Source organism: Pinus tabuliformis, chromosome X, assembly GCF_031772625.1.
Source record: "Pinus tabuliformis cultivar Carrire ecotype Pingquan chromosome X, CPIR1, whole genome shotgun sequence".
Taxonomy (NCBI): domain Eukaryota; kingdom Viridiplantae; phylum Streptophyta; class Pinopsida; order Pinales; family Pinaceae; genus Pinus; species Pinus tabuliformis.
The window spans coordinates 64,590,400-64,617,801 of record NC_142308.1 but is presented as its reverse complement, the minus strand read 5'-3'; the positions used below and the strand labels follow the sequence as shown (position 1 = coordinate 64,617,801).

General features: G+C 37.1%; 1 protein-coding gene across 2 annotated transcripts; it reads left to right on the top strand.

Annotated features, from left to right (window-relative positions):
• Nucleotides 1-2,432: 2,432 nt before the first annotated feature.
• LOC149138345 (protein CLAVATA3 INSENSITIVE RECEPTOR KINASE 1-like) lies at nt 2,433-24,803 on the top strand. Of its 2 annotated transcripts, none has more exons than XM_089446496.1 (11): nt 2,433-2,867; nt 3,070-3,205; nt 3,305-3,376; nt 21,949-22,092; nt 22,241-22,312; nt 22,414-22,473; nt 22,609-22,697; nt 22,796-22,945; nt 23,055-23,396; nt 23,524-23,915; nt 24,248-24,803. In XM_089446496.1, the coding sequence occupies exons 1-11, from the start codon at nt 2,711-2,713 to the stop codon at nt 24,563-24,565; spliced, it is 1,932 nt and encodes a 643-aa protein (XP_089302622.1). In that variant the 5' UTR covers nt 2,433-2,710; the 3' UTR covers nt 24,566-24,803. The 2 variants fall into 2 exon arrangements, with proteins under 2 accessions (XP_089302622.1, XP_089302623.1); XM_089446497.1 differs by having other exon boundaries at nt 2,730-2,867; nt 21,932-22,092.
• The last annotated feature ends 2,599 nt before the right edge of the window (nt 24,804-27,402 follow it).

Below are 27,402 nucleotides of genomic sequence, written 5' to 3'. Positions count from 1 at the left end.
AATTTTTATTAAAAAATAAAAAATATATTTATATTTATTTCATGTAATGACTCTCAATTATCTAAAATAAATTCAATTTAATTTAAGTTTTTATTAAAGAAAAAATTATATTTATATTTCTATTATTTCATGTAATTAGCATATAAAAAAGTCGACACATTCCTATTTTAGAATGAGATTTAAAATTATTTTTATTTTATTTAGAAATTTTATTTATAAGATGTAAAAAATATAATATGATTTAAAAAATATTAGTGTATTATTTTAAGTGGTTTAATTTTTTATTCAATATTAATGATGAGTTAATAAATTAAGATAGTACAAGGAGGTGATCAAACCGAATATAAAGAAGCAAAAATATTTTTCTATCTTAATAAGCGTTAAGAAGAAAATGAACATTGCCAAAACAAGAAATAATTGTCATGAGCTTACTAGCGTTGGTCAATTCCCAAAATGCCATACCATAAAAGAGTTGTCACCAAAGAAATCCTAGAGGATTAAAAATGAAAAGCACTTTCTCTTAGATTGTCCATCTTATATTCACATTCAATCTAATTTTCAAAATATCTGTCACACTACCAATCTTCTTGACCTTTTAAGAGAGCAAAACTATACTAGCTTTGGAAAGCTTTTCTTACTTTTTTTTTTTACATAGAAATAAAATGTTAATTTTTTTTGAATAATCTCTTACCTTTTTAAAGTTGGATAGACTATATAAGTCTTCAGCCACAATAATCATCATCATTGTCATAACTATATTAATTTACTTAAAATATAAATAATTCAATTTTATAATACATTTAATTAGTAAAATAAATTAAAAATTATTTAAATCATAAAAAATCACCTAACAAATATTAAAATATAAAATATAAAATTTAAAATAGAGTGTTAAAATTATACACTTCATTTTATAATATATTTAATTAGTAAAATAAATTAAAAATTATTTAAATAATAAAAAATCACCTTACAAATATTAAAATATAGAGTTTTAAAATAAATATCAATTAATTTACAAATTGATTGTTGAGATTATTGCTTCTAATTAGATAGAGTTGATTTTCTATATAAAGAACTTGTTCTTAGTTAGTAGGAAATTATTAAAGCTTAATTGGATATAAGAGATTCTTTAACTAATTAGCTTTTAAATTGATGTACGACTAAGCAAGTCACCAAATTAGTGCATGAGACCTCCTTGTTTGTGAGACAAGGGACCCATTTCTTTGCAACCTTTCTAAGTTTTGAACTTATAACTTAAAAAAAAACACATACTTTTAACCATTAAACTCACTCACATTGTATATTTTAAATACAAAACAAACAAATACTCTTATTTTTTTTAAATATAATTTAATTTAATAATACATAACAAACAAATACTCCTATTTTTCTTAAATATAATTTAATTTAATACAACTATATTTTTAAATAGCTAATATTATTAAAAGTTACAACAAAAAAGAATCCCATTAAGGAGACAAATTACAAGTATAGGCTTTCTCCCAAGACTTTGACGTGACATGAGACTACATAATTATATCCATTGAAAATCATATACATCATAAACCATGGCAAAGTTCAAGGCAGTAAACAATATAATAAGTTGTGTATAGTTAGAGGAGAACGGATAATGGCAAAATAAAAATACTAAAACATTGAATGAAATATATATATTTGTATTTGTGTTTTTAAAGATGTTGAAGTGTAGCCCAATAATATTTGATTTCACAGTTTAAAATTATATAATTATTGTTTTGAATAATGATAATATAGGATGTTGGTTTTTAAAGGGTTTTTTTATTTTTTAAAGTAAGATTTAAAATTGGTATTTGATTAGTAAGATTTTTAAAGATGGGTTGGTTAAGAATTTGTCATAAATAAATGGGATAATGTTTTAAATAAATTTATTTATTTTTAAATAAATTATTAATAAAAAGATAATATTATAAATAAATTTATTTATTTTTAAATAAATTATTAATAATTTATTTTAAGGTATATAGTTTTTTAAAATAAATTTATTAATAAGAACCAAATTTAATAAAGGTTAAATGATGAAGATAAATAATACTTTATATTCCTACATAATAACGAATAATATTTAACGAATAATATTTACCAATAAACAACTAGAGTATAATAAACTTTATAATTTAAAAAAGTAAAAATAAAGAAACCATACAAATTTGCAAGATCAAACCGCCCTTATCTACCAAAGTGAGACCATAGGTAAAACCATGCATATTTCCAAAATTTTAACCAGAGCTTTCAAATCAAAGTCTCTGTCAAAAAGTCTACGCGGTGGTTACCGTTTGCCCATTATCGATGGCAGACCCGTGTCGTCAAAAGAGAGTTTGCAGTTTATAACATCATATTTCGGGTCAAAGAAAAGCTTTGCAAGATAGCATCATGCTGGAGGCAATAACATCATAAGGTTGGCCACTCAGGCATCTCACATACCGCCATTAAAGCCCTTGTGGAGCCCCTTCCTACTAGAACCTCCTTACCCATGTGACAAGGATCATAAGGGCAATATGAGAGATTGGGGGCACTAGTGAGTCTGACATGTGGCAGACCAAGGCCCACAGAGTGATAATAACTAGGTAGTGAAGACACCTTAGCGTGCATTAGCTTTTAGCGTAGGGCAGTGTGCAGCTGGCTACATCGCTTCTCACGATCATCATCGCTTGAAATGAATGGGAATTAAATGCCTGCATTCACTGCTTTAAGCGGATTGGAGTATAGGGTTTCTGCAATAATGGAATACAAGTTCGAATGTTCCAAGCTTGTTGCCTCTTTAATGCTGTCCATTCTTACTCTCAGCAGCACAGCATCCCTGTCTCCCAATGGCATCAACTATGAAGGTATTCAGTGTATTTTCACTATATCGACTTATCAGTAAAGCTGGAACGAGTTTTTCCATTTTGCCGTTCGCTCATTTCATTTACTTCACTGTTTGAATCAAATTATAAACAGACTGAACTGGGTTTTCATTTTTTCCGGTACCCACTTCATTTTTACAGATACCCTTTTCATTTGTTTTGATACCCATTTTTTCTGTATCAGTGGTAGCATTAATGGCAATAAAGAGCCAGCTGAATGATCCAAACAATGTGCTGGAGGCATGGGATATAAACTCAGTGGACCCTTGCAGTTGGAGCATGGTTACTTGTTCTTCTTCAGATGGATCTGTTACTGCAATGTCAGTTGTCTTGTATCTTATACTTTCGGTTTAGTTGAGTGATTATTAGAAAACTTAACATTGTTGTAATCAGAACTAAGGTATTTCGCAAAATGACAGGGGAATCCCCAGCCAGAGGTTGTCTGGTACTCTCTCACGAGGCATTGGGAACTTGACACATCTTCAGACGTTGTAAGTAAACGTGCCCTTGAAGTTAAGTGCCTTTTCTTGGGGTTGTAGGGGTTGTGTTTTTTTTTAAACTTTCGATGAACGTCATCTCATCTCCAGGATCTGAGATCTAACTCTTTACGAAAATGTGTTCTCTGAGATACAACAACATAACAATTGAACCCTAAAAGCAAAAAAGCAAAAACTTTGGTGAACCCTGTTCGGAGGTGATACTTATGCTCTATATGCTATTTAACACCCCGACAATGGAAGCTTACAACTAAAAATTAATAATCCTCACATTACTTATTTGTAATACTTTAGCATATAGTAACAAATAAAGCTCCAGTAGTCCACGTGTTAAATATTCTGTATTTGATAGTTCAATGACCTACAAAGTGTTGTTGGATGTTTACTATTTGGAGTTTAACATTTGGTTAGTTTTGAAAATGATTTTTATGGTATTAGGGGCTTGCTATCTTGAAGCCACTTAGTGCTGGGAATTTCACATTTTAAAATTCTAACTTGACCTTGTCTAACATGCCTTAGGCTTGATTGCCAATATTGGGCCTCGGCTTACAAAATTTCTTTGCTGATACTGAGATTCAGTAATCAGCTAACTAGTCCGCTCAAGCTTATACTCTGACAATGCTCTATCCTGTTCTTGTAATTTTGCACTCTGCAACCAGCTTGAGTTCTGACACGATTCAATAGTGTATACTTTGTACATTCGTTCTCAAACAGTGCACTCCAATTGCTTTGATGCCTTTCTGTTCACGTCGGTCTGTATGATCTCTTTGGTTGTACTCTTTGCAGCTTCACAAAGCTTGGCTCTGATACTCATACAAATTAGGGGCAACTGTTTATATCACGTGGCTGGTATGCCTAAGCTTTTACTCTGACAATGCTCTATCCTGTTCTTATAATTTTGCACTCGCTCTATCCTGTTCTTCTAACTTTTATTCTGCAACCAGCTTAAGTTCTGACACAACCCAATAGTGCATCCTCCGTACATTTGTGCTCAAACAACACATTTTGATACCCTTCAGTAGCATATCTGTTGGCTGCATCGGTCTGTATGGTCTCTCTGGATGTACTCTTTGCAGCTTCATAAAGCTTGGCTGTGATACATATACAAATTATGGGTAACTTATGTTAACTGCATACTGCAATGCAACTCCTTTCTATTGGGTATGCTGTAATCTTGGATGCTGAGGGGTGAGCTTATGCTTTGAAAACCCAATAGGCAATAACCAAGATTGCCAATATCTTCCCTGGGAAGTTGGAATGTGTTGTATTGAGATTACATGATGCCAAAAGCAATCTGGTCAGATCTTGACAAACCAGCAGCATTTCCATCCTTCATAAGTACTAAGAGCTTCAGTGCATTTACCTTGGGTATTATACAATTGGGTCTTTGAGGCTAACCCTGATAAGGTCACTTCTCAATAACAACAAACTGCTGATAAAAGTTAAAACATATGCCTTAGTCATTTCTCGATCTTATGTTTTCACATGAACTCATTTTGGGTGCTTATATGTGACTGGGTCCTAATGGTTAAGTTCAGTATGCTATTTCACGAATAACTAGTTAATTGGTAAGCCTTATGCCTTAGTTGCCATTCACACGGTCAGCTTTGAGACTTGTGCTACATTGGGACTTTGACGTCTGATATTATTGTCAACTTGAAACTGGACTCGAGACTGTAGCGCAAGTGCCTTGTTATGCGGACAAAGGTCATCTAACCTTTATTTACAATACTATGCATGGACATTCATTCCAATCTACATACTCTTTTGAGATGTTGAGCATAGTTTCTATCACTCAATTGTTAAACAGAATGCATAATAGAGACTTGATACTGCTATAATGTAACAATGATTAGATAAGCCATTGGCTAAGTAATATTTGCACGAACTCAATATTTGACCGACAACTCTAATAAGATAAGATAAAATGATTCTATTAATGTGTAACAAATGGCCACAAAAGTAGGCCAATGTGTCTAAAAGATATATCCAATGTGAATTAAAAGTGGAAGCGCTTTAGAAACTCCTATGCAATGCTAAAAGAAATGAAATAAAGCAAAACTATTGTAGTAGAAGTAAGTGTCTAGTTAAGCAAATCACTAAGTCTAATTCCAACCAAAAGACGTGTATAACAATGGTGTAGTTGTAGTGATACAATGGAAGAGTCCAAGATTGGAAACTTGGAAATCTTGGTGTTGAGCAAGATAAAGAGATGGAGTTGGAGATGATGTCAGGGTCCCTTGATCTTGATCACTGAGGGGGGGATCAACTTATTGGCTCGTTGTTATAGTTGTTCTGCATTGTGACTCGATTTGGTTGTTTGATCATTTTTTGTTTGGGAGAGGGGGAGAGGTGTAGGAGCAAGGAAGCCTTGTTGTCCTACTATCCCACGTCAAAGGAAAGAAACATCGGATAGAGCCTTGGCTACTCGATTGAATTTGATGGGTACTTTGACTGGCAAGATGCAACTTGCTTTGGAATCGTCCGGTGTTGGTATATTTGTCACTTTGGTGATGCGTGGTATGTGGTTTGGTTCAACAACTTTGAAATGGCCTCAAAGAGGTTAGTTTACCACCTAAGGGGCAAGGTGGGTTGGAGACTCAAGGACTTAGAGCACTATGGATTTTTCCAATTTCTTGTTGCTTCAATTTGATGAAGCAACATGAAAGTATGAGGTGATTGTCTTGGTTGATACTTGACAAGGTGATGGCATGCAAGAATTGAGATTCCTGATTAATTATCTTCCTAATGAAGAAGGCCCTAGGCATATTCGATCATGATGTCAAAAGAAAGTGGCGAGGGAGCTTCTTAAGTATCTATAAAGGTAGTAGTAGCATCCTTTGATCTCATAGTACAAGTGGCACCTAAAAATGTGACTCATCTTTGTCTTTGACTCTTGCAAGTGGCACATCTGCCAAATTTTGTTTAGCTATAGGATATGTTGATTCGTCTCCACCCAAAGTTTATGGGTGAGTGCATCTAGTGTCTCCATGTCGATGGGCGATGGATAATGATGCCATCCCACAACTCCAAGAAGTGTTGTAGATAGAAGGCCATAATCAGGCCTAGGGTCTAAGGAGGTGAGCTCCAAGTAACTTGGTTGTTAAATGTATATATGCCCTCTCTAATGGCTCGATTCAGTTCTTATCAAGCTGGAAAGAGGTAGGTTGGTGCATCTAGAGAGCACCTTAAGGGGGAAGGTGCTCTGGGGAGATGGTCATCAATTGAGAAGGTGAGAGGCCCCTTTGAGTACTGTCTTTGTGCATGATTTTTGGGGCAGTTTGAGACAAGGGTCTTTGAGGAGCAGAGTGCAAAGTAGGGGTACCCTACTCTCTGGGAGGTAGAGTCCCCAAAGGTTTAAAATCTATGTAGGAGACACACTAGACAAAAGATGAACTCAAGGCAAAAAGGGTGGGCTTTGAACTCTACCTGGACATTGTGCTGGGGGATCATATGTTTACTTTCAATGATGCAATTGAGGAGTAGCATCTAGATTCTCACATTATGTGCCTAGTTGATTTGCAACAAATTGGGTTCCCAAACCTTTGAATCGTAGAGGACTATAGGTTTGATAATCGTCTGTAGAAGGTGAAGCTTGGATGAGATGTCTTGAATTTAGTTATGGAAACATTGTCTCTCAAGGAATGTGAAGGGGCCATACCTTTCGCTGAGCCATGGTTGAAGGGTCATGATGCATGCTAAAGTGAGGCCCCACAAACTGGACCCCCAAATAGGTGTATGCTGTTATGATCTCAATCTCTTCTCGAGAAGTGAAAATATAGGTTCAAGAGAAAGTTGTTTGACAAGTTGAAGATCACAAAGCTGTTAGTTGTTGAAGGTCATGAAAACTAGCTAGTGTGTTAATTTGTCTCTGTAGGTCTTGTTGTCGCCCGGATTGTACAAGCACCGTGACAATGCTCAGGACGGGGCCTGTCACTCTGATCCCTGCCTACTTTGTTCTAACTGTCTCCCAACAATAGGCTATGGGGGTAGTCCCTATGGAATGAAGTGAAGGAAAGCAAGTTGAGAATCAACTTACTTGGGAGACAGATGAGTGGCCTAGTCACTTGGTTGAAATTATGCAAGATTATTGATTGAGTTAGATTTTCTATTATGAGACTAGTGCCTTAGTGGAGTCACAAATTCTTGCTTCTTATGAATTGGAACCAAATGACCAGATGGACACTCGTTGTTTGAGTGATTGACTAACCCATATGATATGCAAATCCTAGGACTTGTGTGAGATGCAAGAGATTATGAGTGAGACTTATCTTGAGTTAAGATTTTATTAAGTTGTTTAAGTACTTTGATTAAAGACTTTTTAAAGGGTATTTAACAATAGTGAAATGTAAATTTTAAACAAGATAAATTGCTTATGGATACAAGTGTAATTTTTCAACAATATACCAAGATACCAAGATAACAAATGCTAACAGTAGTCAATCAAGATGCTGATCACATATTTATGATAGTTTATATCAGCAATACTACTTGAGAAAATTCAGATTTAGAAATGCACTTCAAATAGTGAAAATTAATTAACACAGTGAAGCATAAAATTTCCAATTTGACCAACAATGTAAATTAATTTGTTTAGCACATTTTACAATTGTGTATTCAACAATATTTCAGATCTGATTTTAAGATTATAGCAGTAAGTAAAGACAGATCAACAAAATAAAAACTGCCCAAACTAGATATACAATATGCCCAAAGTAGCAAAATGCACCTGAAATTGAAAATTTCAATTTTAGGGCTTTTGGTGAGTTTTCCTTAGCATTTTTAAGATCTGATATGATTATTACAGCAGTGAGTTAACCACAAATCAACAAATTAACCCAACCAAAAATAGCTGCCCAATACTTCTAAAAATAGAAAATTTTCACTAAAATTGTTTTTTTTTTTAGTATTTTCAGAGAATGTGATTAAGAAATTTCAGAATTGATAAACTAATTACAACAGTAAGCTAGTTACAGATCAACAAGCTAAAATTATTGAATATGCTACCCCAAGATGTCTAAAAATAGTAAGGTTTTGCCGGGGAACTGAAAATTCAAAATTTTTAGTCCTCAAGAATATGCTTCAGAAATATTTCAAACTTGAATTTCATTGTTATGCAGTAAATTCTAGCAAGCTAAAATGTGAGATCTAGGCCAAAATTTGTGAAAATTAGATTTTGCAATTTTAATCAATTTTGACCAATTAGAATATCATTTTAGGGCCTAGAAATTAATGATTCAACTGTTGTAATGAAAATGAAGCAAAATGAGGGTTTGGAGGTCAAACCCTAGGCCCAAGGACTTGGAGATCCCACCATTGAAAATCATTGAAACTTTGGGATTACTTTGCCGCTTGCTAGATATGAAGTTTGAGACCTTAATCCTGCAAAACCGCCAAGTATTTAGCTTTAAATCTTCACATTAGTGTTTTAGGTCAATTTTGGGGCTAAAGAGGCCAAAATTTTGAGAACAAAGACAAGAGAATTGAATTTGCGGGGATAAATGGGCTAGGATGATAGAATTTGCGGGGATATAAAAAATATATATGGGTTTTCAAAATGGATTTTGAGAAAAGAAGTTTTATAATATTTTTTATTTGAAAGAATGGCTAAAACGCTTCAGAAAAATTAATGATCACTATAGCCCAAACGAAGATTAAATCCACCATATAAAAACTAGAGATCCAAGCAACAATGCTTCTTGCCCAAGTTTGTGAACTTGGAGGCCAAGGACTGAAGTACCTGCAAGCACTATGAATTTATTTCAAAATAAATTGTTAGATCACATGGGGAATCAAAGTTTCAAACCACTTAAAATTAGCTCAAAACTATCAATAGTATGATTCTATCTCCATCTAATGATAAAAACAAATCTTACCACTATTCAGCACAACATAGAGGTGCTTGTTGTTAGCACATACCACAAATCAATAAGTAAGAACACCTTGAATTGCACCCCAAAGTCTTTTATTATGGTAGAAAAAATAGTTCTTAACGGGACAATAGTTTACACAATGTTTCAGCTGCAATTTTAGCAAGAGATAAAGATGACTAGAGACTCAAATGACTCTCTAATTTATAGACAAATCCTCCAGATGGAAAAATAACAACTAGTTTCTTTGATCCTTATCAAAATAATCTTGGCTGTTGATAAACACTTCAAGATTTTTTAATCTTGGCCCTTGATTTCTTATTTTTGAGGAATTTTCGAATTTATTATTTAATTCCATGTTAAGTAGCTCAAAATTAATTATTTAGAGCTAATTTCCTCAAAAATTTGGCTTTGACTTAATTATCAATGTTCAATGGTCCAAATTTTCTTGAAAAAGACAATATTCCCTTGGTGGAGGACCTTTAAAAATTGATTCCTTTAAGAACCACGAATTTTTCCATTTGGATAATTTATTTTTCTAGACAATTTATTTTTGACTCCAATTAGTTAATTTTCTGGCTTAGGATTTAATTTTATTTTCCTAGAAAAATTAATTAATTTACACATGAGGGGATTAATAATTTTTCCAACCCTTTAATACATATGGTTTTTCTTTTACAAGACTCAAAGAAGGAATACACATTCGTCTTAGACCCTCAAGACACATAACCCATCCGCGACTCAATATGATTTAGTAAACCAAGTGATTTGCAATAAAATAATTTAGCCAATTAGCTTAAATTATTCCCAAACCATTTTTACATCAAACGCGACTAAAACAATAGGACTCATCTAATAATTCGACAATAAATTTCACCCTAGCTTTGAAGGTTTAAGCTGGAGGGAAAAAGGCAAATGAAAGGGAAGGATGAAATAAACTGCTGCAAACCCTTTGCAACCCAAAGCAACACTGCATGACCTGACTTTATCTATCAAATATTGCAAACTGTAGCACAGCTAACTTGGCTCCGTTTGGGGATGAGATCCTCCCTGTGAGGTCTCAAGAACCTGCAGATCAATACCTTTCCAGCTGAAAACAAATTAGCCAAAATTCCTAGTGTTCCATTGGGCATGGAGTCTACTTTATCTATACTAAAACTGATAAAAACACAATATTTACAACTTTTAAGGCCAAAGACCTTAAATCACATAAACTTTCAAAAACCACCCATTAACTGGGCCATCAAAAACTGCCTCTCCTGCTATACTTTTTAGTATGAAGGTGTTGTTTCCTTGAATCTGTGAAATAATGAAAGGCCCTGTCCAGAAAGCATTAAATTTCCTGTGATTGCCCTTCTTTTCCTTTAGTGCATCCCACTTCAAAACCAAGTCTCTGACCTGAAAATTATTTGTCTTTGCCTTCTTGTCAAAGGCTTCCTTGATCTTTTTCTGATGTGTTGCAGCCTTTTCAACCAGCTGTTCTCTAATCTGATGTACCTCTGCTAAATCAGTGACCCTCTTTGCCATGTCTTCTTCCTCATCCTGCTCTTCTTGAAGGAATTTTTGTTAAAATTGGCAACCAGGGCAAAACTTCATGTGGGTCATCTTATTCATGGCTAATAATATTTTTATTAGATTCCTCTCGTCGAGAAGTGTAGGATTGATATAAAGATCATCCAATTCCGATAAGTATTCATGGAGATATGAATTTATTTTGATTATGGAATTATTATCACGCCGACCTACAACTCATGTAGGCTCAGAAGCCCAATAGTCGTATCTATTCACCCACCAACGTTGTATATAAATATAAGAGGACTTTTCCTTATTTGGGCTCACTCATCTCATCACATCTCTCTCTCTCTACTGCGCAGATATGAGTCTCTTCTCTACTGCGCTGAAATGGGTCTCTCTCTCACACATGTGAAGCCGGAAGCTGTTGAATTTGAAGCTGCAACTGCAGAAGTAAAGATTGACTTGCGTGGCCTAGAAGATCTCCTCTTTGGAACTGTGCTGTAGGTTTATCTGAACCTTCTTTGAAAGCCACAACTTTTGGTGGTGGAATGAAGTCAATCCGACGAACGGTTTGCAAGATATCGACTGCCCTAGTTTGAAGCCGGAAACTGCTGAAACTGAAGCTGCAACTGCAGAAGTAAAGATTGACTTGCGTGGCCTAGAAGATCTCCTCTTTGGAACTGTGCTGTAGGTTCATCTGAACCTCCTTTGAAAGCCGAAACTTTTGGTGGTGGAATGAAGTCAATCCGACTGTCGGTTTGTGAGATATGGTTTGCCCTAGTTTGATAATGAAGCCGCTAATGCTGATGCTACTGATCTAGGGTTTGCTACTGCTGATATGAATCAGATTTATTGTACTATTTCTCTCTGCTGAATTATTGAAGATAAAAGAAGATTTGATCAAAGGGTTTCCCCACACATTGTGGGGTTTGTCCCTGGCTAGCCGCCACATCTTGTGTCTCTTGTCTTGGTTTGTTTTCTGTCGATCGTTTAATGTTCTATTTGCACTTTACTTTATGTACATGTGATTGCTAATCGGTGGAATATAATAAGAAAAAGAAGTAAACTGTTATAAGCATAGAACATACCATAACTTAACAATTTTGCCACAGGTAGAGTTAGCTGAATTGGAAATACAGCCTCAGTACCATATACCAGCTTGAAAGGAGAATTCCCTGTGGATTTTTTAATGGTCACTCTGTCAGCCCACAGTGCATACTTGAGCTTGGAATCCCAATCCTTTTTATTGTCTTCCAGCAGCTTCTTAATTATCCTTATCAGGCTTTTATTAGAGGATTCTGCTAGACCATTTCCTTGAAGATAATATGAGGTGGAATGAACAAGTTTAATACCCATAAAATCACACATTTCCACCAATTCTTTTGCCCTGAAGGCTGCTGCATTATCTGTGACCAATTTATGTGGACAACCAAATCTGCTGAAAATATTCTCTATCAAAAACTTCATGACCACATTATGATTAGCCTTCCTGGTAGGGATTGTTTCAATCCACTTAGTGAAATAATCAGTGGCTACTAATATCCATCTGTGCTGGCCACTGGAATGTGGATTGATTTCTCCAATGAAATCCAGGCCTCATTGCTGAAAAAGGTCCTTTTGCAATTATTGGTTTTAAGGGCAGGGACTTCAACTGTTGTTTTCCTTCAAATCTTTGGCACCTGTCACAAGATTTAACAAAAGAAAATACATCAGAAAATAAAGTGGGCCAATAATACCCAGCTCTGAGAATCTTATGGGCAGTAGTCTTCCAATAATGGTGTCCTCCACACATGCTGGAATGAAACTGCAGCATGACTTCTATTGATTGCTCTTTGTCCAGACACCTTAAAAGTATTCCTGATGGATCCCTCCAGTAGAGTAGATTTTCAATAATGCAATATTTTGCTACTCTAAGTTTTATAGTTCTAGCTTGATTTTGAGTAAATTCTGAAGGGATTTCTAGCTTCAGCAAGAAATTAATTATTTCAGCATACCAATCACAAGAAGCTAGATTTTCGGCCACTCACTGCTTTCTGTCCGGTTCAGCTGCTTCCTCTTTTTTTGCCTGACCATTTTCTGCAATTGTGCACAGGAAGTAAATATCTAAAGATCTGCAATTTTCTTCAGCCAATAACTTGGCAAGCCCCTGACCTCTGACCAGCTTGGTGGGCCTTAGCTCTATATTAAATTCTATCATTTTAGCAATCCACTTTGCCCTTCTTCCATCAGCGTCAGGTTGTGTTAGGACATCTTTTATTGCAGCAGAAGGTACATATGCAATTATCTTGGAATGTAGAATGTAAACTCTGAAAGCCTTCAAAGATTTGATAAGTGCATATGCATGTTTCTCAATAATATCATACCTCAGTTCAGCATCCCTCAAGTTTTTGCTGAAAAATGCTACTGGATGTTCTGAATCTTCTTCATCTGCCTGCAATAACACTGCTGCAATGGTTTCTTCAGAGGCAAATGAGAATACATGAAACTCCTTGCTATAATATGGACTTATTAATGTGGGAGCCTCCATTATAGCTTTTTTGATGGAATCAAATGATTTTCTTGCTGCATCAGTCCATCTTACCTCTAACCGTTTTCTCAACATGGAAGTAATATGCTTCACTAGTTTTGAAAAATTTGGTATAAACCTCCTGACAAAATTAATTTTGCCCAGAAAGGATTGGATATCCTTCTTTGATCTTGGGACATACAAAGTCTGTATAGCTTTTACTCTTTCTAGATCAATTCGGACACCTGCAGCAGACACATTATGTCCTAACAGCTTGCCTTCATTTAAAGCAAATTGAGATTTTTTGGGATTGACTGAAATTCCAAACCTCTTGCACTTCAAAATCACTTTTTTCAAATGCTGCAAATGATTTTGATGGGTGCTGGAGTAAACTGTTATGTCATCAAGGTAGATAAGGACAAATTTGTCCTTCTCTCCCACAAATGCTATATCCATAGCTCTCTGAAAGGTGGCTCTAGCATTCATCAATCCAAATGGCATTTTGGCATACATAAAAGTGCCCCAAGGAGTGGTGAATGCAGTCTTTTCTTGATCATCTGGGTGTACAGCAATCTGATTAAAGCTTGAAAAACCATCCAAGAAAGACATTATTTTGGCTCCTGAGACCTTTTGCAGCAAATGCTCCATATTTGGTGGAGGATAGTTGTCTTTGTTCGAGCATTTGTTCAAGTTTCTGAAATCAACACACAGTCTGATTTCTCTACTCTTCTTCCTCACCACCACTAGATTGGCTACCCATTTAGAGTATCTAAGAGGAACTATGATTTTGGCAACCAACAACTTTTTAATTTATTTTTCAATCAGTGCAAGAAGCATAGGATTTATTGATCTCAGCTTCTGTTTGAAAGGAATAGTGTCTTTCTCCAGAGGGATTTTATGTTGAATTATATTCTTATCATATGTTTTCAACTATACTCCCAAGCAAACACATTAGCGAATTGCCTTATTAATTTGCAGTATTCAACACTTTGATCAGCTGTCAAATGAGTAGACAATTCTACATATCTAGGTTGACCTAGACTTCCTATATCATGCTTACAGACTGCAGATTGGTCCTCTTTTTGGGCAGCCTTGTAAGGTACATCATTTTGGTCAAACAATCTTTCTAAAGGAATTAAACCCTTAGGAATATGATTGTTAGGAAGCTGGACAATGCTATTTTTACCAATTTTATTTCTAAGCTGGGATTTGGGGTTTTCTTCCAAGGCTTCATTCTCTTGGTCATTTTGCATTTCAGCAAATTCATCAATGACTTGCAAGAACCTATTCAATTAATCATTATCTTCAAAAACTTTCCAATGGTGGACGTTATCAGGCAAAAAAGGTCTGTACTTGATTTGGACTTCATACACTAGTCTGGGAGGCATAGGAGGAATAAATGGACTAGTAGACACAACAAGGGAATCAACAAGCTGATTTTGGGCTTTAGGAATGTATGAAATACAGAAATAATCAAAAGAATCTCTGATTCTCCATACCTCATCTCTGTATGCTTTCAGCCTTGGGTGCTTTGTTTGAAATGTTTTATTCACTTGCTGAATGATCAAATCAGCATCTCCAAATACCTTCAGACTCTTGATTCCTCTGTCTTTTGCTGCATTAAGCCCTAACAACAGAGCTTCATATTCTGCTATGTTGTTTGTGACTTGGAAAACCAACTTAAAAGATAGCAGAATGCTTTCTTTCTCTGGAGATAGTAGCAACACCCCTGCTCCTGCAGTCTCCCTGGAACATGCTCCATCAAAGAACATCTCCCAAACTTGACTTCCTTGCTCTTCTTCAGCCTAAATTGTTGGTTTCCTGATCTGTATTGAGGCCTTCTGAGATTCTTCTATTTGGAGAATACATGCTCCAAAATCATTGTCCACTGCATAAACAGGATGATTAGTAGGATTCTTCTCATCACTAATGATATATGCCAGCTATGCTTCTCTGTACAATCTCCTGCTTTCCCCTTCAAAAACTGGGACAGTGGCATAAGATAGATCATTTTGTAGTGTCCCACCTAGTCTCTTAATCCATCCTTTGGATAGCAGCATGCCAAATTTAGGAGGGACATCTGCTACCACAATATCCATCATCATACTCTTCATGGGCAGCTGAGTTAAGGTAATGGCCAGGTCCTTAATTAATCTTAGACATTTCACTTTCCTTGAATCGGAAGAGAATAAATCATGATAGGGTCTGGTGATATCAAGGCCTAACTCTTCCATGACAGCTTTAGGCATCAAATTGTGGCTGGCCCCTGTATCTAGCAGGCAGTTATGGAGGATTTTGTCATGAATGGGCAATGAGACATAGAAAGATGGAGAATTATTATTAGCAGGTTCAATCATAGGGCTGAGCACAATGGCAGGCTTGTTATTTTGCAAATTGACAGAGTCAGTGGAGGTTTGTGTGGCTTTCAGCTCAAGAGCTTCAAGGATGGGCTTTCTAAACACTTCACTCTTTACCAATTCAACCAGAGGCACATATATTTTCAATTTTTGGACCTCTGACTCAAAGCTGAAAGAGGAGGGCAGCTTATCAGAACCTCTTACCTTTTGAATTGGAGCTTTGAGGATCACTAGATCAGCTGCTGGTCTTCTTTGCCTAGTATTCTGTGATTCTGTTTGGGCAGCAACTCTTTGGGCAGGGTTCTCTTTGACAATTTTTGCATTGGACCTCAGATTATATCTCTGCTGCTGTTCAACTTGTAGGACAACTTCTCTATCCCATTCTTGACTGTCTTGTTGCTGCAGCAATGATTCTTCATAAGTAGCCAAAGTAAAAAATGCAGCATTGCCTTTATCCTCCATACAATGAATTTCATTCTCGTCTTCAAATTGTTCCTCCTCCATGACTACATTTTGGAAAGGAGCTTTAACTTTCTGATCTTCTTTTGATTCTTCACCCCTCTGCATAATTTGTAACTGCTCATTTGCTCTTCTGAAAGGATTTGGATTTCTTGGAGCAAATGTGTTCTGCTGCCTTGTTTTCCCTGAATTCTGTTCAACTTTCAACTTAGAAATTTCAGCAGCCAATGACTCTATCATCTTAGTCATTTTGTCTAATTTAGGCTCTGAAGATGATGCAGAAGAAGTAGAAGCCTGACCTCTCTGCCTCCTTCTGTCAGCTTGACTTTTTAGCTTGTCTGCAGCCATAATATTAGATTCGACCTCCAGTGCTGCATCTTGCATATCAGCTAGAGTGGCACATCTTCTTTCTCTCAATAACAGGCAGAAATCAGAGTCAAAAGCATTGGCATAAGTAAGTTTGGCAGAGGTAGGAGTAGGCTTTACCTCAGCTGGTATCTTACTATACATACGATTGAATCTTTTATTAAAATCAGGTAAAGATTCACCATTTTCCCTCTTCAGATTACCAAACTCAGTATGATAATATAGCAAGTCTTTTTTATCTCCCCAGTGCTTCAAAAATGCATCATCTAATGCTTCAATATCAGTTATAGATCTCTGGGGTAATTCTTTGAACCACTTCCTAGCCTCTCCATCAAGGCTCTGGACAAAAACTCTCATCCACACATCATTTTCACTTATATCTAAATTATCAGCATAATTGTAAAAAGCTTCTAGGTGCTCTTATGCTGTCACTCCCTCTATTCCAGTGAATTTAGGCATACATTTTTGATATTTTCCCACAGGCATAGGATTTAAAGGAACAGGCAAGACTAAAGGTCCATATCTAGCAGCAACAATTCTCTCAATCTTCGTGGGTGCTTGCTGTCCTGCCATGATTGGAATATGTGGAAGAATAGTGGCAGATTGAATAGCAGGAAATAATGTGATGGATGGCAGAGACAAAGGGATGTTTTGGACTGAATGGGAAGTTTTCTTTGGACTGAGATTCAAAGGGGAACTAACTGACAAAGGGGCTGTATTAATCTCTGAAGGAATTTCCTTAATAACAGTGCTGTGCTCTAAATCTTCAAACTGTAAATCTTCAGCAATAACTTTATCTTTCAGAGATGAATAAGATTTCTTAGGCTTACCTGATCCTGATGCCCCTTTCTGTGATGGTTTCTTCGATTTAACAGTCCTCTCAGGGTCAGGTACTGGTTCAGCTGGTGATTTTTGAGGATTTCTTCGAGTATGTCTCACAAACTGAGCCAGAACTTCAATGTGGAGTCGCCAAAGGATGGTCTTCCTCCAATGGAGTCGCCAGATAGATGATTACAACCAAAAACTGTGTTCAAACCTTGTCTATCATCAAAGCTTGAAGCTGTGTCGTTTTCCCAGGGAAGCTGAGCTTCCATTCTCCTCTCCTCGGCAACGACGCCAATTAATGTTATCACCTCAAGAAACTCTCCTAGGTTGTATCTCAGAGATGCTCGGGAACATTACAAACTCAACAAAATGTTGGATAAATGGTGGATGAATGAGAGAAATGATGCATATTTAAGCCAGATAACCACTTCTACCATGCTTAACCTCAGACATGGGTGAACACCCCCAGACTACAAGGCTTTAGACCACCAATTACTCACAGTTTAAGGAAAATGTGATGATGGAGAACACTGATTACACCAACAGATGCACAGGACCCTGTGATGGCCAGCTGCAACCAGTTTAAAGGCCTGTAAATCTATTTCCTAATGCACAGACATGATGACATCTCTCTGGCATTAAAACAACAGAAACCTGCATACAAATTCAATGAAACTAACTAAATTCTAGCACAGAGGTGGGATGACAGCCCATCGAATGCTAAACATCAGTAGCACATGAATAAATGCACAACAGACATAGCCTGGAACAAAGAAGAAGTGGAAAGTGAGCAATTAACAGCAAAAGAAGCTTGTATTAGCTGAAAATGAAGACCAGAAGCTGCAGGTGTCACAGTAGTTACAGTCTCCAGAAGTTGAAGCTTACATCAAAAATAACATTCATCAACCCATTACATCTTCTTTTTGGGTATATATGGAGTTTGTTTACAAAATTGCTCTGCTGCCCTAAGCGTGGAGGAGTCATAACTGACCACCAACCACATTTACAATTAGATATGGGTTTCTGTTGCAAGCTGAGTGTTTAAATAAACAAAATCAGCCTTTTTGGTACTTTGATGTCCTTCTTGAACAGGTAAATGCTGTGTTTATCTGCTCAAGGTTGTCCTTCTCGTCCTTGGCCGTGCTGCTCTTTAAATATGGTTGCTGGGGATTCAATGCGCAGCGTGCTGGTAGGAAGCTGAACACTGTTATCCTTCGTCCCTTGGAAGCATGGCAGAGGCAGTGGACGCAGGCGGCATGGAGGCAGATCCACATGGAGGGAATCAAATGTGGGCCGTTGGATTAAATAAGCGGGCGGCAGAGATCAGTCTATGAAGGTTATCGGACGACATCAGGATTTGACGAACAAGGGTCGTCGGATCGCAGTCGGGTAGATCTGACGGCTATCAGGCAGCGGAGGTGATCGACAGTTAACGAGCGGGAGTCGTACAAATGGGTGGAAAGCAGTTTCCCCGCACCGCTCTATGGGAATGGGCGGTTTACGTACGCGATGGTGCGATGCAATCAGGATGGGACACATGGCTGACGGGACGGCGGGGAAACCGCTTTCCCCGCTGACTAGCGGACGTGCGGTTTGCGGGGTGAGGGCTAGCGAAAAGTGTCGGATCCCGCGAGAAAAAGATCGGACGGCGGAGGGTGAACGTGCACGTTTTCGGGGTTGATGTGACAGGTAAGGTCTCGCCGAGTTATGATTTTTATTATATGCGCGCGGTTATATCAATAATATCATATGGACTTTGGAATTAAGCGAATAAAGGCTTTAACCGAATAAAGGGACCTACATGGGATTTTATGGTGTTTAAACAAAAAACGCCCGGGAGCCGGAAATAGGGCTTAAGCGGGGTTTAAAGGAGAATGAGGAAGATTAAGAGGAAGGAGAAAACGGAGGGGTGATGAGTTATAAGGGAATAAGGCAAATGAAAGGGAAGGATGAAATAAACTGCTGCAAACTCTTTGCAACCCAAACCAGCACTGCCTGACTTGACTTTATCCATCAAATATTGCAAACTGTAGCAGAGCTAACTGGTCATATCATAGTCCCCCTTCACAGTCCCAATGGAATCTGGTTCATATGCTTATTAACTATATGCTTCTTAATGTGGCCAAGAAAATAAATTCACATAATTCATAGATACATCTTTACTTAATGGGGCCTTGGTCGTTGAGAATCTGAGATCCCGTTTGACAAAAGTGGGATGTTATTTTATCCAAAATTTTAAAGACATCCTAACACAAGTTTATACATTAAAAATAAAGAAATCTCAACACATTCTTACGTAGTGTTATAACATTAGAACAGTCACCAGGGGTATTACACCTTGTGCTGTTGAAAATTTGGCAGGAGACTTGAAAGTACATGCTAGCATAAATTATGTTAATTCTGTTAAAATCAGCGGTGGTGATGAGGCTCTGATCATAAATTTTCTATTCTAGAGAGGCAGGGATGTTACATTTAAAACTTAAAACTTCTTTATATTGCCCTTTGTTTCAATCTCCCCCAAAGTAGTGCCTTTCTGGCTAAGTTGCACTGAAACGGATACGGATACAGGGTTTGAAACGGATACGGCAAGTTTTCAAAAAATCCGGATACGATACGGCAAGGAAACGACGGATATATATATATATATATATATATATATATATAGATAAGAATTTCATATTACCATTCATGTTTTAGAATCTAGATTCTATATCTAAAAATACATAATCATCTAGGATATCATTCACAAAAAATAAGTGTTGGAGAGTGAATCTTTCTTAAATTTTAAATTTTATTTACTCATGGATTCTCAAATTCACTCGTGTCATAAGCAAACTTTTAGGGTTTGGTGAAAACTTAAAAGTCTGACAAAAATAAACCCAAACCCCATTTCATGCACTCTGACAAATTCACATTTTTGCTCCTGCATATCACTAGGTTGCTTTTCTTTTTGAAAGAATGTTGGAAACGTGGAACAAACTCCACGTGCAACAATACATTGCATTTCACATTAAGCTTTGATTATACTCTGTTTGTCTCTGTAAAATTCTATGTTCCCTTTCTAAAAATTCATTTGAATATATCCACGTGGGTTTTATCAAATCACACTTAATCTGGAATTAGTGTATGGGCACTTAAAATTTAAAGCGTAACTCACATAAATGGAATGGTGAATGTGCACAGAAGTGGATGCTATGCCTGTAATTTGGCACATTTCTTGATTATATGGGCATATTCTGAATAATATGATTGTTATTTCTTCTGAGGATCTGAATAAACTATAACACTAACGAACATCGACAATACTTATTGAGTGTTTCAGATTATGTTCATAAAAGATATAATCCTCACAGTGGTTCTGAGCCTTACATTCTCAAGTTCTTTGTATAATGGAATTTCATTGACTTGTTTAACTTCAAAGGCAGATGATGGTCATTTAGTATGTGTTACACTGAGGGAGATACTCCCAACGCATATCAGATCTCCGTTCCCGGCAGTTGGCCTTTTTCAGGGTGGATCCGTTTCTTTCCGGAAACGGATCCAAAAAAAATTGCATCCTAAAAAACCGTTTCCAGAACCAGATCCACTGTTTCCGAATTGTTGGTACGGTTTGAAAACGTTTTTCTGGTGTTTCCAGGCGGAAACGGGGAACGGCGTTTCAGGCAAAATCCCTAGCTGTTTCCCGTAACTTAGCTTTCTGGTGATGTTTATATTATGCCTGTACCCACTGAAATTGAGCAGAAGTTTTTGTGAAATACATGTGAGGAAGATCTATTTTTGATATATCTGGTAATGGAATATATAAATGATGGATTAAATCAGGGATTTCAAAATGCTTTTACTTCCAGTTACAATTTTATCCCTTGCTGATGCTTTTGAAACTTATTTTATTATTTCCCACAATATTCTAGAATCTAAGCATAAAATTAATAAGGAAAGTAATTCCAAGAAAGAAAGAAATGGTGTTTCATCTGTGATAGCAATAGGTGCTTTTAAGTAAAATATATTTTACATGTTCACAATGTAGGGAGAAAATGTTATAGATCTCCAAATGTGGGAATGTGGAAATAGGGTGGCTTGCAGCTCACTTCCTAGCATTTTCTGACTATCATATCTTGCAAACAGTTGAGATAATTGTCGAGCCAAATCCATGGCAAATCATCGATATTTTATTCTTTCCCTTGACCTCAGATGTTAGGAGCATCGGGCTCCTTCATTCTTGCCCCCTCAAGAGGATCATACAGGGAGGCCCCCTCAAGTGCTGCCACTCCCTGGTGGATATCATCTGTTAGTGCATCAACCCTTTCCCTGACTACTCTGATGGCGAGCCTGCCTCTTGATCTCTTCACTTGTCCTTGGCTGCCAGCTCCGGAAGGCTTTGACATCCTCTCTTTTGCTCTGTACTGAGATTTCAGAGAGTTTCTAGTAGTTCTATTGTACCAGTGCTTTATCTTATACTCTCTCATCTATCTTTTTTAGCTTTCTTTAGCTAGCTTTTTTAGCTTTCTTTATCTTATACTCTCTCATCTTTCTGCTTTTAGCTTTAGGAGATGCCTTGGCACTCCACTTTGTACTGACACTGGATGTACCATCTTCGTCTCTTTGACCTACTTTTGTTTGTTGGACATCAATAAAATTATCTTATTATCAGTGGATGCACCTTTGCAGGCTATTACAGAACAACGATTTGTCAGGTCCGATTCCAGTCGAACTAGGGAAGCTGGAAAACCTTGAAACTCTTGACCTTTCAGGAAATCAATTTAGTGGTTGGATACCAAGTTCCTTGGGTCAGCTGAAGAACTTAAAGTACTTGTAAGTATTATGTGAGATGTATTGGTGAATTTCCAATTTACTACTTGCTTCCCTCGGTTACTTCGTTGGTTAGAGTAAAAGCAATGGGTAATTTCTCTATAATAGTAGAATTCTTACAATAAAGTTGGGTATGTCCTGAACCAACCAGGCGACTCAACAACAACAAGATTTTTGGACCATTTCCTGGATCACTGGCCAACATTTCAGGGCTGACTTTGTTGTATGTCTCTCTACTTGTCAAATCAGTTAAAACACATTCATAATTATCTATATTATCCATGTGGCATGGGGTTTCTAAGCACTTCTCGTTTGAAATTCCAGGGATTTATCCTACAATAATCTTAGTGGCCCTATACCAAGAATTCTTGCCAAATCATACAAGTAAGAATTTTAATAAGTCATATTTTTACGGCCAACTTGTCTGTGCCTCTTCGTTAGTCTTTTGGATGATGTTATTGAGTTGAATGATGTAAACTGATGGTTATGAACTTCTAATTCTGTTGCTGAGTTGTGCAGTATGTCAGGAAATCCCTTTCTCTGCGAGAGGGTGAAGAATTGCCCTGTTGATTCTCACACACCCCTTGTTAATCTCAATACAGATAAAAGTAATCCACTCAACTGAGCTGGCTATATGCTGCCTTTTTATCCAGGTTTGACAATTTTTTCTTTGCAAACTCATGCAAAATGTGTTATTGCCATCCAGATACAGTGCCCTCCAGATGGCATAAGAGGCAGAAGGTGGCTATTGCTCTTGGTGCGAGTTTTGGTTTTCTAGCTGTGTTTATACTTTCCATTGGACTTGTCCTTTGGTGGCGGAAGAAACATAATAGCCTCGTATTCTTTTCTGCTAATGGTTTGTTCAAAATCTCAGAAACAAAGAATTAAGTAGTTTTTCTGTCACTGAGAGAGAGATTTGAATGTATAGAGTGGCTTCTTATACATTGTACTGGTTGGGCTTGCAGAACAGTTTGATGCTGAAGTATGTCTGGGAAACCTGAGGAGGTTCTCATTTCGAGAGCTCCAAGTGGCCACCAATAATTTTAACGCAAAGAATATTTTAGGTCAAGGAGGGTTTGGAATTGTGTACAAAGGAATCCTTAAAGATGGTACTCTGGTAGCTGTGAAAAGATTGAAAGACACCAGTGCTGCTGGTGGTGAAGTCCAATTTCAAACAGAGGTAGAAATGATCAGCTTGGCTGTGCATAGGAACTTGTTACGGTTATATGGATTTTGCATGACTTGCACAGAGAGACTACTGGTGTATCCATACATGCCAAATGGAAGTGTGGCCTATCGTCTAAGAGGTTTCTTATCCTCTCTAATTTCAGCATGTTTTATCTTTTGTCCTGATATGAGGAATCTATAGTGTGAATCCTCTCTGAGGACAGAACTGGCTTAGAAATACTAATTCAGGATTTTATGTTCTTGCAGATAATATTGGGGGGAAACCAGCTCTGGATTGGTATACTCGCAAACGGATAGCACTTGGAGCAGCAAGGGGACTTTTATATTTGCATGACCAATGTGATCCCAGGATAATTCACCGTGATGTCAAAGCAGCAAACATATTACTGGATGAAGATTTTGAAGCCATTGTGGGAGACTTTGGATTGGCAAAGCTTTTAGATCAGAGGGATTCACATGTCACTACTGCTGTTCGTGGTACTGTAGGGCACATAGCCCCAGAATACCTTTCAACAGGACAGTCATCAGAGAAAACTGATGTATTTGGCTTTGGCATACTGCTGTTGGAACTCATAACTGGACAGAGGGCTCTGGACTTCGGCAATGATTCCAAACAGAAAGGGGTAATGCTTGATTGGGTAAGTAGGCTGATGTGTGAGAGAAGTTTATTTGTTGCTTGTGGATACCTTCTTTTGTCTTTTTAACAAGTTGAGCTGGTCTCGATGAATGCTACAACCTTAAGGTATTACTGCATGTTGTATAATGTGCATTATAGCACTGAATGCCTTTCTCCTCAAACTGAACCTTTGGTTAAGATAACACAGCCTACCATCTCAACCATCCGACTCTTTGGACTAGCCATAGACAAGTTAGATGTGCATAATGTACAAGCGGGATAAGAAACATAAAATGAATAATTTGCAGGTTCTGATATATTCCCTAATTATTTGATCACATAATTGTATGGCAGGTTAAAAAGGTATATCAAGAGAAGAAATTGGACCTTATTGTAGATAAAGATCTTAAAGGTTTCTTTGATAGGGTTGAACTCGAGGAGATGGTGCAAGTGGCCTTATTGTGCACCCAGTTTCATCCGGCACAACGTCCTAAGATGTCTGAAGTGGTGAGAATGTTAGAAGGAGATGGGCTAGCAGAACGATGGGAGGCATCACAGAAAACTGAAACTCCTAGCTACAGAAGGGTTGAATCAATACCCAGGAAGTATTCCGATTTCATTGAAGACACTTCTTTCGCTGTACAACCCATGGAACTTTCTGGACCACGATGATTCCACTGTCTTTTTGGTGGCATTAAATATCCACTGCTGGTCACTATAGTCAGAACGAGACGCGTTATCGAGTTTGCCAGAGGCAATGGAGCAGCATTTTGCATATGATTAAATTGCGGCTAGTTTCTAGTGTAATATTATTGGTCAGAAGTGATGAGCATGGCCATTGTATTGTTACTGTAAAGTAATGTTGTATATTTGATATAATATTTTGGCAGTGCAATCTTTCGGCATTGTGCATCTCCACTGTTTCCTCAATGATAGAACTTTAATTTCCACCATTAACTAATGGTTTGACGTGAACCCAAATCCATTTGAAAAGATTGGGAAGGCAATGCGGAAAATGATTTAGATTCTGTTAATGCTGAATGCATGAGAGTTAACTCGGAGAATGCAAAACACAGTATGGAGCTCAAACAAAGCACAAGTCCCGTGTGTAGTTCTTACAACCAAGAATTTGTTCTCTTGTAAGGTAAAAGTTATTCCCGAAGCAATTGAAGAGGCAAGGAGCCTTCGAGATTTGGACATAAAAGAAAGAATGCAAAAGATGAACATGAAGCTCTGTTTAGGAACCATATCATCCTTTAATTCAACACAAAATCAAGGATCTATTAAACTGCACAGTAGAATTATAACTTAAGAAAAGTCTTTTGGTAGAAAATATCTCTTATTTGATTTTTATCCAAAGATGTTTCTTAATTCATTATGGATCGTCGGACAATGGCTAATCCAGGGTTAATTTATTGGCACGTATTCAACAGAGCAGATTAACCTCTGCTCTGATACACTAGGTTCTCATTCAACATAGCATTTCACTCGCTCTGATACCACAATACCACTGTAAAACACGCAAATTGGAAATCAAACTCAAATGTATATTAAGAATTGATCTCTAAGAATGATGTACACAATGTACATATAAATACATAATGAAACTGTTGATTCAGTTTCCGGGTCTTCTTGGACTCTTATAATCACTCACCATAACACAAACCTAATCCCGAGGATTAGCTCTCTAACAGTTGTAATTCTGTATTGGCCAAAAAATTCTCTTATGTGATTTCTACCAAAAGACTTTTCTTAATTCATTATGTGATTTCTACCAAAAGACTTTTCTTAATTCATTATGGATCGTCGGCCAAAAATTTCTCTTATGTGATTTCTACCGAAAGACTTTTCTCAAGTTATTATGGATCACACAAGCCTGAATATAGAATTATAACTGTTAGTCAGCTGATCTTCGGGATTAGGTTGTGTTATGGTGATTGATTATTAGACCCGAAACTGAATCAACAGTTCATTTTGTATTTATACATTGTTTACATCATTCTTATAGATCAATTCTTAATATACATTTGAGTTTGGTTTCCAATTTGTGTGTCTTACTGTGGTATCTCATCAGAGGTAGCAGAGGTTAATCTGCTCTGTTGAATACGTGCCAGTAAAATTAATCCTGGATTAGCCATTGTCCGTGCGGGCGTGCAAGGTCTCGCTTCCTGTCGTCTCGGTTGTTGCAAAGTGAAACAAGTAGTCAGATCGATTTTTGTTTCATTTTTCGTTCAATTCTTCATAGATCTGTTGTATTTGCGTATTACATCGTTGCATCTAAGCGTGTGGTCTGGCTCTCGCTGCTAGAAGGGTTTGTTGTCTAAATCGTATTGTTAGAGGTGGAGCATAGTCGAGCCGCTAGAGCGCAGAGGACTCAGCAAGCTTGAACTCACAAAGGTACAAATCTTATATATATTTTTATATATGCCCAAGCTGTGTTGACTGCCCCCATATTTGGCACCATAAACCGACTATTGGATTCGGTTTCAGGCATAATTAACTATTTCGGCCTGTCTAAGTAAGTGTAGCAGTAAAGCTTCAGATTTTGATTAGTACTTGTGCGGGAATCTCAACACATTGGTTTGTGGCATAAATGAGCGCAATGTTTTTGAACTTTTGGAAGCCCTTCGACCTTTGAGAAGAAGATCTAAAACCGTGATAGTGTGAATATGGGCAGAGATTGCAAAACGGTCTCTGCTTTGCCTACAAAATCTTAGACATTAATATCTTTTCGTTTGCTTATGCTGATATCAGGTCCTGTGCCACGGGTGATTGGCTAGAAGTTAGAAGTTTGATATGTACTCGTTTTTCCTTCAGAAGCACTACATTTGTTCCTTGTAAAACTAGAGTTTGTTCAACAATGAACATGTTTAAATGTACATCATTCTTAATGAATGTAAAACATCGGCCAACTGTAGAGTAGACAGAGCACGCTACTATTTAGCTTTAATGGAACATGTTTTTTTTTTTTTTCTCCTAGTGTTTTTGCTCGGTGTTTTGCTCGGTGGAACAAGATGATATCAAATGGTAATAAGGGACAAGTGGACGCTCAGATAGCCCCCGCAATATCCGGACTGTACTGCGAGCCTGGAGGTTTGGCGTAGACTGTAACCCTCCTTTCAAATTTTCCCCTTTACACTTATTATAATTACAGGGCAGCGCTGATGGATGATGCAAATTTGGATTTCGAGTTAGTGACTTACATCATCAATGTTTTTTTTGGTGTTTTACTATCTCACGGATAGAACGAGAGTACTAAGGTGAATTGACTAATATCCGGACTGAACTGCGAGCCTGGAGGTTTGGCGTAGACTGTAACCCTCCTTTCAAATTTTCCCCTTTACACTTCTTATAATTACAGGGGAGCGCTGATGGATGATGCAAATTTGGATTTCGAGTTAGTGACTTACATCATCAATGTTTTTTTGGTGTTTTAATATCTCATGGATAGAACGAGAGTACTAAGATGAATTGACTAGTACTAAGGTGTTTTAATTCTTTCACTAGAT

What these genes read in the sequence shown, in the direction of transcription:
- LOC149138345 (XM_089446496.1), top strand. Translation starts at nt 2,711, where the DNA reads ATGCCTGCATTCACTGCTTTAAGCGGATTGGAGTATAGGGTTTCTGCA. An exon ending in CAATGGCATCAACTATGAAG is followed by an intron (nt 2,868 to 3,069) that starts GTATTCAGTGTA and finishes TTTCTGTATCAG; the next exon opens with TGGTAGCATTAATGGCAATA. An exon ending in TAATCTCAATACAGATAAAA is followed by an intron (nt 22,698 to 22,795) that starts GTAATCCACTCA and finishes ATTGCCATCCAG; the next exon opens with ATACAGTGCCCTCCAGATGG.